General features: G+C 37.3%; 1 protein-coding gene across 8 annotated transcripts in view; it reads left to right on the plus strand.

Annotated features, from left to right (window-relative positions):
* FRMPD1 (FERM and PDZ domain containing 1) overlaps positions 1-14,696 on the plus strand; it is a 150,279-nt gene that overhangs the window by 92,265 nt on the left and 43,318 nt on the right. For all 8 annotated transcript variants that reach the window (XM_038552855.1, XM_038552863.1, XM_038552858.1 and 5 more), the window contains one exon: positions 9,857-9,961. In XM_038552855.1, the coding sequence (XP_038408783.1) occupies positions 9,861-9,961 (101 nt within the window). In that variant the 5' untranslated portion in view covers positions 9,857-9,860. The remainder of the gene's footprint in view (positions 1-9,856; positions 9,962-14,696) is intronic.

Below are 14,696 nucleotides of genomic sequence, written 5' to 3' on the forward strand. Positions count from 1 at the left end.
AAATTCCTTATGCATGACACAGATAGCACTCTCTAGTATTTTTTTTTCTCTAATGCTTGTCTGTCTTTGATCATTTCTCATTTTGTTAATATTTGTACCCTTGGTTTATTGGCTTTGTCAGTCTTTACAGTTTTTAACACACATTAACTTTGCCTCTATTAAGTGAAATTTTATACTAATTTTCCAGTTTATTTCTGCTTTTATTTTCAATTTTGTTTGTTCACTCATCCAACAAACATTTGTTGAGCCTAGGTGACAGATCCTGGGAGAAAATAGAGATAAGACATGGTCTTGGGATCCCTGGGTGGCGCAGCGGTTTAGCGCCTGCCTTTGGCCCAGGGCACGATCCTGGAGACCTGGGATCAAATCCCACGTCGGGCTCCCGGTGCATGGAGCCTGCTTCTCCCTCTGCCTATGTCTCTGCCTCTCTCTCTCTCTCTCTCTCTCTCTCTCTGTGGCTATCATAAATAAATAAAAAAATTTTTTAAAAAAGACATGGTCTTTATGTTCACGTTGCTGACAGTGTAATAAAAGGTGAGAAGAAGTAGTGTAAGAGAAAAGAAAACACTTAAGTTGACAAAAGACCTTCAGTTGACAAAAGACCTTCGTTAGTAGGTTAAAAAAAATCACAAGAGGACTCCGTGGGATGTCTTTCAGGAACACAGTTTCAAATACCACTTGTGAAGCTTTTGTATTCTCCAGAGAGAAAAAGAGCAAACTTGAATCTATACCTAAACAACATGCTGCAAAACATATGAGCCTAATCTTTTCTTTTCCAAGCAGACATATTCTTTTCCCTTTTTAAAACAAGTTTGAAGGGTGCTTCAATCTTTGAAATTTAAGAACTTTAGTTGATGTTTAAGGAGCCTTCCTCAAGGCATTTATTAGTGAGTTGCTTTTTCTGCTCTTTATGTTTGAAACAGGTATTTTTCAGCTCAAGAAATTTACCTTTGACTCTTGGATTTCAATTTTGTGCCTTTCGTCTTTCCTCTGCTATCCTCTATTAAGTTAAATATCACCAATCTGATTCTATATCTGATAGCTTCACTTAAATTGCAAATTTTCTTTTAAATTCGCATTTAGTGTAAGTGGTTTTTGGCTCTTGAGTTTCTCTTCTATCCTTTGCTGCCTCAGTTGATTATTTTCATCTCTCAATAACCGGTTCTAGTTGCTTGAAGTCCTTTGCTATAACCTCTTATTATACCTTTTGAAGGATTTATATCCTTAATTATAAATGTGCTTTTAAGATAGCTGTCTCCCTAGTCTCTTCTCCATTTGCAAAATATTTTGAGAGAATTTACTTTTTCATATTACTTTGTCGCAGACAACCAGAAGTGTGTTCAGTTTGGGGATTCATGCCCCTTATAGGACTTTGCCAAACTGGTGTGTGCCCAAAGGAGGGTGATCCAAAGTGGTCTTGTCATATGAAGAACTGTGGAAGGAACTGGGGATGTTTATTCAGGGTCAGAGGAGACTTGAAGACAACAAGATTGCTATGTTCAAATCCAGAAAGGCCAATATATAGAATAAGGAGCTGATTTATTATAGATGGTGGTGAAGGGGTGGGGAGAAGTGGTCAGAGGGTAGCACTACTCCTGAGGACTGAAGCTGCAGAGAGGTAGAATTTAGCTTTATGTGAAGAAACTTTCTAGCCATAAGAGGGGTCCAACATGACAGAACAATTAAAGGTCAGGTGACTTCTTGGCAGTGGGATTGCAGAAAAGATTCAAATGTTTGAGAGATTATCTGGACTCTTATTTTCTTCCATTAGCCCAGCAATCCAGAGGCTTATATTAAAACCATTAGTAGGTCATTTTCTGGACTTTAAACTCTCCTGCTCAGACCTTGCTGAATCAGGGAGCACTTTTAATGGCTTGGTTGATGCAGTCATTTGTTTGGTCTTCAGGGATCCCTGGATGAAGGCATGTGCCTTACCCCCAGTCCAGATCTATAAAGCAAATTAATTCTTATCATTAAAGCCATATATGTTTATATAAGTCAGTTAACTAAATTGTATTTGGCAGTAGTTTTGTAGCAATTCCTTGTAAGTAACCATTGTAGTTTGGTGACCTTCAAAAGGAATGGAAAAGCTTTTGGATATGTCCTTTCAAATATGCCTGAGATCCCTGACATCTTTGTAGTCATTTGGAGACTAAAACAACAAAGAGGTCAGAGATTTAGTATTTACTAGAGCTGTAGCTATTTCAGGATTTCCAGCTGCCTAGGTGATGTGGATCTTAATTTAAAGACAGAGCACAGGGATCCCTGGGTGGCGCAGCGGTTTAGCGCCTGCCTTTGGCCCAGGGCGCGATCTTGGAGACCCGGGATCGAATCCCACATCGGGCTCCCGGTGCATGGAGCCTGCTTCTCCCTCTGCCTATGTCTCTGCCTCTCTCTCTGTGACTATCATAAATAAATAAAAAAAAAAAATTTAAAAAAAAAAAAAAAAAAAATAAAGACAGAGCACAAAAAATATCATTTTGCCTGGTTTCTAGATCTAGTTAGAGACCTCAGGCTGCATGGGTGGAAGAAGCCACAGAAATCATCTGGTACCTATATTCCATTGCAGTATCCCTCTTATATCCATGTAGTTATTTAGCCTCTATTTGACTATCGTTGACTAGGATCTTGCTCATTTTGGAGCAAACTCATTCCATCCTCAGATCACTAGAAACATTAGAAAGATCTAGGATTGGGGCACCTGGGTGTCTCAGCAGTTGAGTGTCTGCCTTTGGCTCAGGTTGTGATCCTGGGATCTTGGAATCGAGACCTGCATCAGGCTCCCTGCAGAGATTCTGCTTCACCCTCTGCCTATGTCTCTGCTTCTCTCTCTGGGTCTCTCATGAATAAATAAATACATCTTTTTTAAAAAGATTTATTTTAAAAAAGATAAAAAAGATCTAGGCTTAGCCTGAGCTAGAGTCTCCTGCTCCATGGCATTCCCCCCATTAATCCTGGCTCTGCACCTCAGAATCGTATGAATTATGTCTCTTTCACATGGTGGCCTTTTGGTAGTTTGTGAACCAGCATCATACGGGCCACCTCCAAATCTTAGTCAAATAAATATTCTCTGATTTTTTTTTTTTCAATGAGTCTTCATATGATTTGGTTTTAAGTTTTCTTACCATCCTAGACCTTTATGGGAAGGTGCTGAAAGTTTGTTGCTTAGAATAGAAATAAGACAACATTAATATCCATATCCTGAAATTGTCACCTGACTCCTATTAAGGGCCTGACTGAAGCAATTAATATTTGAAAACAATATCCTGTAGGCCTTGATGAGTGTTTATCCTTCTGTCCTTTGTGACCAGTCTCTCTGTGTTGTCAGGATGCTAGAAGGTTCTAGCACCATTACCTACCCTCCATGGTAGGTCTCACAGAAATATGATGTGATTTTTGTGTCCTTGGCGAAGTGACATTAAATAATCCTTATTATGAAAGAGATTTACAATAACAAGAAGGCAAATGTTCCAGTAGAAAAATAAGGAAAAAATAGAATTTGGAAAGTAACAGAAGAAGAAATATAAGTGACCACAGCTCATGGAAAATGTTCAGATGTCATTAGTAGTTAAATAACTTCAAATGAAAACCATAATGAGCTCTGATATGGAAAGATGTCCATGACATATTCACAGGGTAAAAAAATGCAGACTATTGAGTATAGAATGATTCTATTTTATTTTTGTGGACTATATATTTTAATATATGTAATACGTATGGGTATAAATTTAGTGCAAAGTTGGTGTACTAAATTTAATTTAATTTAAATTTAATTTAATACACATATATATGTATAATTTTTAATGTGATAGAATTATGTGTATATTTATTTTTTCTATATTTTTCAAGATATACATATTCCAACAAATAATTAAATGCTACTTTTGATCCTATTAGCAAATATTTTTTTAAATGATAATATTCAGTGTTCACAAAGTCTGGCAGGGATTGAAAACCACTACCTTCTTGGAAGCAATTTGACAATACACATCCAAATTCTCAAAAGTGACACATGCTTAAATTCATTAATTTCACTTTGAGAAATTATTCCCAAGAAAATATCTGGGAAGTAGTCATTTACCATGAATAAGGATGTTCATTGTAAAGCATTTATAATACTGAAAAATTGCAAATGGTACAAATGTCCAAGGATAGATTTACTGAATAAATTATGATATGGCCAAAGAAAATAACACTATAGAGCAATTTTAAATGATGATGTAAATGCTTAAATATTAATATGGAATGATATTCATGAACTACTAAGTGGGAACATTATATCTTGAATAAAAATATGTAGCATGTAAGCATCAAAAAATGAAAAATTAATAGTTGATAATTCTGGGAGGTATGATTGTAGGTGATTTTATTTTCATTATGTTTTTCTGTGTGTTTTACTATAAGCATATGTTCAATTTTTAAAATTTCACTAAAATAATTAACAATAGCTAAATAGTTTAAAAATAGAATAGTACTAAGGGCTTTTAATAGAACTCAACAGTCCCTGCCCCACTTTTCCTTAGCATCTAGTTTCTTAGAGGCAACCTCTTTAAGCACTTCTAGCTGTATCCTCTGATTTTTCCCTCCATATTTCTGGGAAATATGCTTGTATTGCTATTTCCTAATTTATTAATTTTAGACATTATTATAGTGGATGAGGACTTAGCTCTTATACCAGTACACTAGAGTGTACACCTTCACTATATCCTCCCCAAATCATATCAGTTATTTTTGAGAAATCATTTTTCAGTGTTTACATTATTATGACAATGTAAATATTGTTCATTTCTGAGACAAGTGGTGAGCTAAAATTTGGTTTCCTTGGGTGACTTAGTTGGTTGCATGTCCAACTCTTGATTTTGGTTCAGGTCATGATCTCAGGGTCATGAGATCAAGCCCTGTGTCAGACTCTGTGCTTAGTGAGGAGTCTGCTTAAGATTATCTTTCTCCACTCATGGGTACTCTCTTTCTTTCTTTCTCTCTCTCTCTCTCAAAATAAATCTTTAAAAAGTTGGTTTCCTTTATTGTACAACTTTTTGTTTTCATAATTCTCTGGTTTTTATTTGCTTAACTTTCCATGAGCTTATTGCTAATTCTTTTCATACCCTCTCCAACAGCCTCTCAGTGAATTTTTCTGCAGAAACACTTAAGATAATCTATATTCATATTCTTTTTCCTAAGACCTTGGTCTTCATGCACCAGTCTGTAAGGTTGCTCTCTAGGTCTCATGTACAGGTGTTACCATAGTATATACCTTCATAGTCATCCTGGGTAATCCCTTTGCCTCTTGTCTGTATTTTCCCCAATTCTTGGATCCCATTATTTTCTTTATTTACTTCCTTGTTTTACTGGAGCACATCCTCTGTGAGCATCCTAAGAAAGGATATATGAAAGGTAAATTTTTTGAGACATGAACATCTGAAAACATCTTTACTATTTGATTGGTAGTTTAGCTGGGTATAGAATTCTATATTGAAGTGATTCTTTGAGGCGTAACTTCAATGTCTTCAAGCTTCCATTGTTACTAAGAAGTCTAATGCCATTTTTATTCTCAGTTGTTTATATGCAATCTATTTTTTTCTCTGGAAGTTTTGAGGATATTCTCTGCCTTTAGCTTGTGAAATTTTATAGTATTATCTCTTGATGTGAGTCTTTTTTCATTTATTATGCTGGGCAGATAATAGACTTTCTTAATCTGGAAACTTAGGTTTTTAGGGAAATTGTATTGAATTATTTTATAATTTTCTTACCTCCATTTTGTTCTCTCCTTCTGAGATTCCTAGTTAGATGAATATTGGGCCTTCTGTATTGATATACATTTCTATGCTTCTCTGTTTTCCCTGTCTTTGGCTTTTGGCACTCTTTCCTCAATATTTCATAGACTTCACTGACACTCTTAACTTTTTAATTAAACTTTTAAATTCTAGCTATCTTATATTTAATGTTCAAGGGTTCTCATTCTTTTCTCCCTTTTTCAAAGAAAATCTTCTTCTTGTTTCATGGATGTAATATCTTTTTAAGGATCTATAATATTTTCATTCTGTTTCCTGCATTGTCTGTTTCTTCTGAGTTCTTCTGTGTGATATGTTTTTCATAATAATGGCTTTTCTCCAATATAATTCATATGTAAGAAACTTTGTATGTTGTGTGGGCTTCACTGCATAATAGATTTCAATGCATGATCAGGCAGCAAGTTGCCAGAAGTGTCAATATCTGAACGTCTTTCCTATGGTTCTTTTTAATTCTCCAGAAAAGAATTATCTAGTCTTTTGCTTGGTATTTATGGTCTTAGCTGCCAGTATTTGGGAAACTGGGCAAAGGAAAAGACCAAAAATCTTGTCATTCAGTAAGAAGAGTTTTACTTAATCCTTCTATTTTCAATCCTGGAGTCTCTATTGTGCCTGGTCTCCCTAATTCTGGAGCCTCTCTGGTTTGATTTCTCCAGATAATAAGCCTCTTGTCTCTAGTATGGTGGAGAAGGGATGGTTGTCTAGGTTGGCAAGTGGCATGGGCTGGGGACTTTGAACAAAATTGCTGCTTATAGAAATCCATTTTCATATTTCCAGCCCTATGCTTCATCTCTGCTTTCTCCCATACCTGTTGCCTCTAGTTCTTGGGCCATCTTGGGGGAGAATCAGCTCATTTTTCATCAGAACCCCTCTGTAAAAGCACATAGGTTTCTGTTTCCTCTTCTCTGAATAGTTTCTATCTTCCCAAAATTGTCTACATCTCTCATCTATCATCTTCTCTCTTGTTTTGTTTTTCCTTATTCAATGGGTTTAATCCCCTTTATATTCCTTTGCTGGAATTTATAAGGTTTGGGAAAGGAAAAATTAAGACATAGTTTGAATTCACTGTGTTTAATTAGAAATCTTATATTCATCTGTAAGGAACTTTGTATGTTGTGTGGGTTTCACTGAATAATAGATTTCAATGCATGATCAGGCATTAAATTTATAATTTTATTTTTTTTTTTAATTTTTATTTATGATAGTCACAGAGAGAGAGAGAGAGAGGCAGAGACACAGGCAGAGGGAGAAGCAGGCTCCATGCACCGGGAGCCTGACGTGGGATTCGATCCCGGGTCTCCAGGATCGCGCCCTGGGCCAAAGGCAGGCGCTAAACCGCTGCGCCACTCAGGGATCCCTAAATTTATAATTTTAAAACAGTGAACTGTCTAGAACTGAAGACAGCATTCAGGTCTGATGTCCCTACTGTAGAAGAAAGCCAGACTGACACATCCTTGAATGTAAATGGAATTTATTTTTGCTTGTAGCTTGTTTTTTGCCCATTAATTTGTATTTGGCTGCCATTTAACTGAAAAGTGTAAATCTCCCACTTTCAAGGTCAGGTTGGGTGTCCTGCTTTCATTTTTTTATGCCCTGGTTAGTGCACTCCTGGGCAGATCCCACTATTACTCTGTTAATTGCTGATAGATTCTATTTGCAACATTTTGTTTATTTACTTTGATATTCACAAGAGAGATTGTATTTTTATTTTATTGTACTGTTTTTATCAGAATTAGTATCAATGTTCTACTGGCTATTCAAAAAGATTTTGGGAACTTTCCATGTTTATGCTCTAGAATAGTGAAAATAGCATTTGGGGAAAAATAAACTAAGCTGGTTAAAAGTAATGTGGTATCCAGGATTGGACCCTGGAACAGAAAAGGAACATTAATGGAAAAACTGGTGAAATCTGAATAAAGTCTAGAGTTTAGCTAATATTGGACTAGTGTTAATTTTGATAAAGATACAACGACTATGTAAGATGTTAATGTTAGGGAAAGCTGAATGAAGGATATGTGGGAACTCCCTGTATTTTCTCTGCAACTGTTTTATACATCTAAAATTATTCCAAAATAAAAAGATTATATTTAAAATAAAAAAATTATCAGAGTGAGGCACATCTTATAGATTTGTAAGGATTCACCTTTGAATCTGTCCATGCCTAAAACTTTTTTGTAGGGGTGGCTCTTTATCAACTTTCTCTTCTATGGTAATTGTATTTTTAGATTCTGTGTCTTAAAGGGTTATCTCATATCATTTATCTTTTCTTTACAAACCACTGTGTCATCAAGGTTTTAAAATGTATTTGTGTAGTGTTAAGCAATATAATCTCTTATAATTCATTTTTATTTTCTCTGTATCCATAGTTATTTCCCAATGTCATATCTTTATTTCCCCTAATGTCATATCTTACTTTGTGTGGATATTTACTGAGTTGTGAAATTAATTTGGTGAATTGAAACCAGTATTTTAAAAAGTGAAATAAATTAGAATAGAAAAATATATACTGTTTTATAAAACTTTAATCTCAAGCACGTGTGTCGTTTTCTTGGTAACTTGACAATACCTATCAAAGCACAAATGCATATAACTTTTGACCTAGCGATTCAATTTGGGAACTTATCCAGATACATAATCACATACATGCAGAAATGATATATGTGCAACATAATCCATTACATCATTATTTATAATAGTAAATGATTGGCAGTAATCCAAATGCCTATCAAGAGAGGACTACTTTTTAAATTACAGTACATTCATACAGTATAATACTTAGGGGTTGTCAAAAAGAATGAAGAAGCATTTTATGTATCAATGTGGAAAGATACCAAGGATATATATTTTAAGAAGAAAGCACACTGGGGCAGCCCCGGTGGTGCAGCGGTTTAGCGCTGCCTGCAGCCCGGAGCGTGATCCTGGAGACCCGGGGTCGAGTCCCATGTCGGGCTCCCTGCATGGAGCCCGCTTCTCCCTCTGCCTGTGTCTCTGCCTGTCTCTCTCTCTCTCTCTCTCTCTCTCTCTCTCTCTCTGAATGAATAAATAAATAAATTTTTTTAGAAAAAGAAGAAAGCACAGTGCAGAACAAGGTGTATGATATACTATCCTCTGTGTTATTAAGAGGAGGACAAATGAAATCTTTGTTTATATTTGTTTATATAAACTTTGTAAAGAAAAAAGAGAGCAGTGATTATGAATGAGTGTGGGAATTAGCTGTATGGGAACAGCACAGAAGGGAGACTTTTGACTGTCCTTTTAAAATTATTTTGGGAAGCGTGGGTGGCTCAGTAGGTTAAACATTTTCCTGATTCAGCTCAGGTAATGATTTCAAAGTCCTGGGATTGAGTCCCACATCAGGCTCCCTACTCAGCAGGGAATCTGGTTCTCCCTCTCCCTCTGTGCTCTCCCTCTCTTTCTCTCAAATAAATAAGATCTCTAAATAAATAAATAAAATTATTTTGGCAAGAACACACTTAACATGAAATCTGCCTTCTTAATAAGTTTTTAAGTGCACAACATAATAATGTATATCTTCTTTGTACAGTTTAGGGTTTGAATTCTACAAATAAATTATCCTATTCAAAAATTCAAAATATTCAGCAAAAGAAGCAACAATCAGCAGAATAGGCACAGTGTGATTAGAATGCTTCCATGTACATGCAACTCCCAATGCAGGCAAAACTAAGCTGTGCTGTCTAGGGATGCATGCGTAGTTGGGGGCAGCAGGCAGTGTCATGTGGCAAGGTGTGTTTCTTATGATAGGCCATAGTCACAGTTTGAGAAACCGTCTCTATTTTATTCCCTAGTCCTTATCTTTAACTCTTTAAGACGTGAAAAGTGAATGTGTTTCCCACAAGACCATGGACTCCTTAAGCAGAGGGCTGCTATAAACTTGTTCACTCCAGGAACATTGAGGACTTGTTTATGTTAATTTCAAAGACAGAGAACCCCAGTTATTTGATCAGCATGTCATTAAATGGGCAAATACAGGAAACATCACAATGATTTGTCAGAATCCTCTTCCAAATATTTGGTTAGCTTCTTAAGAAAGCTCTTCTTCTTTTTAGGTAAATGGAAGAGGTGGAGACCAGTTTATTCCAGACACGGAAAGCACACAGAATAGAACAAATGGTGGCAAGATGGCTACGACGTTCGCGGGACAGCTCAGCCCGGTAAGGCTCCTGGGCTAGCAGAGATTTCTGTCAAAGATTTGGTGTCCCTGTGGGAGGAGATTTTGCAACACCAGGGATTGCTATCTCCAGTTTGCTTTGTACTTACACCATACGGTGAGGAAGGCATAAAGAGATTGGCAATTTTGCTGGAGTGCCTGTCTATCCCCCATCCAACTCTTCCCTCTTTGTCTCTCCACACACACCCACAATGTACGCTCACACCAAACTCATACACACATTCCCAGAGACAAACACTCGCACACAAATGAACTTATACAAACAGACACACTCATACATACTCATGTGTGCATCTGCTTTCTGGAATATACACTCACTCATACACTTGTAAACACTCACTCAAGCTGTGTCTCACAGACACACCTCTTGTCTTAGTACTTGATGCAAGGGTCAGGCAGTCTACTATTTATACTCTTTCCCCATCTTTGTTTCCAGCAGCTGTTCCTTCCTTGCAGTCCCTATTTCATTCTAAACAAAATAAAATGAAATCAAATACAGATCTGATTTGACTGCTACAGGAGAACTTAAAATATGTTCTGTTTCGAAGTGTTCATTTTCCATCTCAGATTTCCCATCTGGCCCTGCCACAGAGATGAAATATCATGTGTCAGGTGTTTCTGAGACTCACAGTCTTCCAAAGGAACTGGAAACAGCTGTTGTGCTGCTGAGCGATAAACCTTGCTCAGGACCGGGCTGCCCTGCAGTCAAGTGCTCAGATCCTCACACACAGCAGTGAGATAAAGCTGGTAGGGTTAGCCCTGTGTTACAGTTGAAATACCTGAGGCTCAGAGAATGACTCGTTTAAGATCATCTCCATCCCCTGTTCAGAAATTGTTGATAAGTTCCTTGTTCTTAGAGGATAAACATTTTTGGTTTGGCATTCAATGCTTTCCATGATTGACCTAGTCCTTTACAGCTGTCTGTCTTACTGCTGGGCTTCCATCATACTCCAGCTAAAAGGAACTATTCATTGTTTCCCTACTCCAAGCACCCCTTCTTCTCCTCTCATCCCTTAGATCAGAGCTCTTGTGCCAGATCCTTTCCTCCCAACTTCATGCATATGGAACATACCTGCTGCTCAAGATCTGGCTGAAATACTCGATCTTCCAGGAAGTGTTCCCCAAACCATAGCTAGACTTGACCATTCCCATGGGACCCCATAGTATTTGACTGGTAGCATCGGCATCATGCTCCACCTGGTGTGTTCAACCTATTTGAGCACATCTCTTTTTTTCCTCATGGACAGTAAGCTTTGAGCACAGGGACAGTATTGGCTTCGTCTCTATGACCCAGAGGTGATTGAGCTCCAGGAGATTGATTGCATGTAGTCAAGTAGTACTTGATGGTGAGTGGGGAAACTGCTAGGTGCGTTGCTTCCTAAAGTGGCTTCTATAAAACCTAGTCCCGTCTTATGCTATTCCACTAAAGTTTGGAAGTGACACGGACCATATTCCACTCCTACCCACCTCTGCTTTCATTTTGCACAGTGCATTTTAGCTCTATGAATTCCTGCAGAAAAGAGACCTGTGTAACTTTAACTTTTGCCTAAATATTTGATGTTGGTACTCTGTAATATCCTGCTTTTGCCACGGAATGTAAATAAAAGATGACATTGACCTGTAGGAGGTTGTTTTATCCAACATCTTATTTGAGATATACTTACATATCATGAAGTTTATCCACTAAACATATACAAGTCAGTGATTTTTAGTATATATTTAGTATATGTACAGGATTGTACAACAATCACCACAATCCAATTTTAGAACATTTTCAATACCACAGAAAGAAACATCATACCCATTAGCAGTCACTCCTCATTTGCCCTTCTCCCATCCCCAGGGAACCACTCATGTAGTTTCTATCTTCATAGATTTGCCTATTCTGGTTATTTCACATAAACAGAATCATATAATATGTGGTCTTTTGTGCCTGGCTTCTTTCACTTCACCTTCTGTGGTCAAGGTTCATCCATGTTATAGCATGGATCAGTGTTTCATTTTTATTACCAAATAATATTCCATTATGAAATATTTTCCTTGTCTGTTCATCAATTAATATACACTTGGGTTGTTTCCACTTTGGGGCTATTATGAATAATGCTCCTATGAACAGGTGTGTACAAGTTTTTGTTTGAACATATGTTTTCATTTCTCTTGGGTATATACTTGGGAGTAGTATAGATGAGTCACATGGTAATTCAATATTTAATCTCTCGAGGAACTGCCAGACTGTTTTCCAAAGTGGCTGTACCATTTTACATTTGCACCAGCAGTGTACAAGGGTGCCATGCCTCCACATCCTTGTCGATTCTTGTTTTTATCTCTCTTTTCTGTTGTGGCCCTCCTAGTGTGAGCGAGGTGGGATCTCACTGTGGTTTTGATTTGCATTTTCCTGATGGTTAATGATGTTGAGCATCTTTCCATGTGTCTGGACAGTCATATTTTCCAAGTGCTTGAGAAAGAGGAGCAAAAGAGGGAAAGGTTCCTGGAAATATGCATGGAAGACATCATTTCTGTGTTTCTAGGATCAATTTAGCCTTGTCTAAATTGCTTCTCATTTCTAATCTCACAACCTTTATATAGGGTGGGTTCTTGGGGTCCTCAGATGACTTGAAAGTGATCAAGAGTTGAGCAGCTAAGTTTGGGGTAAATAATTCAATTTCCCAGAGTGGAGCAAATGGTACCATCCACCACCAGCTGCTTAAGAACAAGTCATCCTGACTTGTTCTCTTACTCACACTCTGCACCCACCTTATCAGCAGCTATCAATTCACCTTCAAACATATCTCAGGTCTATCCACCTCTCTGTCTCTGGGGGCACTGCCATGGTCACTTAACTCTTTGTCTGATCCAGCCTATTCTCTACCAAGAAGCTGTGTGGACTTTTCAATACACACCACTCGTGTCCCACATACTCACCTTCCATGCACCTGCCATTGTGCCACAGCCTACCAGTGCCTTTATGATCTGGCCCCAGCCTAGCTCTCCAACCTCATTTTGTTCTTCCTGCTTCCTTGGCATAGCAGGTTCTCCTCTTTGTTCCTTTCAGAATAATTAGCCCTCATAACACTTATAATAATAGATCCATTGATAACTTGTTTATTGTCTACCCTCCATCTCCTGTTTATTATATGGCCTTTCTCCTTTCAACTTACCTTCCACATATGAGACCAAGGATCACAACTGTTTTGTTTCACAAAGTATCATCAGCCCTGGAAGAGTATGTGGTATCTAATAGATGTCCAATAGATTTTTATTGATTAAGGACTTTCATAATGAGGAATTATATTATTTATTAAAATACATTTAGGGATGCCTGGGTGATTCAGAATTAAGCTTCTGCCTTAAGCTCAGGTTATAATCCCAGGGTCCTGGGATGGAGCCCCACATCAGAACTCAGTGGGGAGTCTGCTTCTCCCTCGGCCCCTCTCCCCTACTCATGTTCTCTCTCTTGTGTTCTTTCTCAAATAAAAAAAAATCTTAAAAACAAAATTTTAGGTCCTTCCTTCTTCCAAAGAAAATTTTTGATGGCTTATAGTTTTAAAACATGTAGAAAATTTTAAATAAACTGAAATGCTATACATTGTTAACCTATTAGATGTAGGATTTAACATTTGAGTACTAACGGGGATCTGAGGTTTTGACAGCCAGAGCAAGAAAAGAAAGAAGTACATTAACATGTTTTTTTCTAGTCCAGAATAAAGAAACCTAGAAGTTCATCTGCAGTCATATAATTTTACATGCACCTTTTAACAATCCTGTTATTTTTTTTTTCCAGACTTCCAATCATTTCAGCCTCTTTTTACTTCCTTTACTGGTAATTGCCATTTTTTCCCCATAAAATTTAAGCTTTATTTCTGACTCTAATTTAATTGTTTAGGAGCAAATTAGTCAAAATAGCCATTTACATTTCCAAATATTGCTGAACAGATTGATAACTTTTAAGGACCTAGGGTTCTATTAGAGCTTTGTAATGCATCATAAAACAGGTGTTTTTCTCTGGAGGTATGCCTGTGCCAACTTTCAAAGTTGCTTTGGATTTCTTAAATTTCAATTAAGTTTCAGTGGATGGTTATTATTATAATCAGTCAAATTCAGACAGTGGTGCTCAGAATGAAGTGCACATGCTCGGATAGGTACAAGCCTAATGAAACTTATAAGAGTGCAAAATCATGCAGATGTGGTGAAGATGACTACTGTCACTACCTATGTTCATATTCCAACATAAAAATAGCATGTATAGTGTCATTGCTCTTTTCCAAATACCTAACCCATTAAATGGTCACTGTAACGTGTTTTGAATTTCTGTATAAATAATGCAATAAAGGGATGCCTGAGTGGCTCAGTGGTGAGCGTCTGCCTTAGGCTCAGAGCATGATCCCAGAATCTGGGATCGAGTCCCTCACTGGACTCCCTCTGGGGAGCCTGCTTCTCCCTCTGCCTATGTCTCTGCCTCTCTCTCTCTGTCTCTCTCTGTCTCTCATGAATAAATCAATAAGTCTTTAAAAAATAATAATCAATAAAATCTACTTAAGAGCTGCAACATAGTGACATTACATCATTACCTATTTTTTAAGCATTTTGCATTGAACTAAATTGTCATCTTTTTTTTTTTTTTTAATGACAGACATAGAGAGAGAGAGACAGGCAGAGGGAGAAGCAGGCTCCATGCAGGGAGCCTAATGTGGGACTCGATCCCCGGTTTCCAGGATCAC

The sequence above is a fragment of the Canis lupus genome, chromosome 11, assembly GCF_011100685.1.
Source record: "Canis lupus familiaris isolate Mischka breed German Shepherd chromosome 11, alternate assembly UU_Cfam_GSD_1.0, whole genome shotgun sequence".
Classification (NCBI taxonomy): domain Eukaryota; kingdom Metazoa; phylum Chordata; class Mammalia; order Carnivora; family Canidae; genus Canis; species Canis lupus.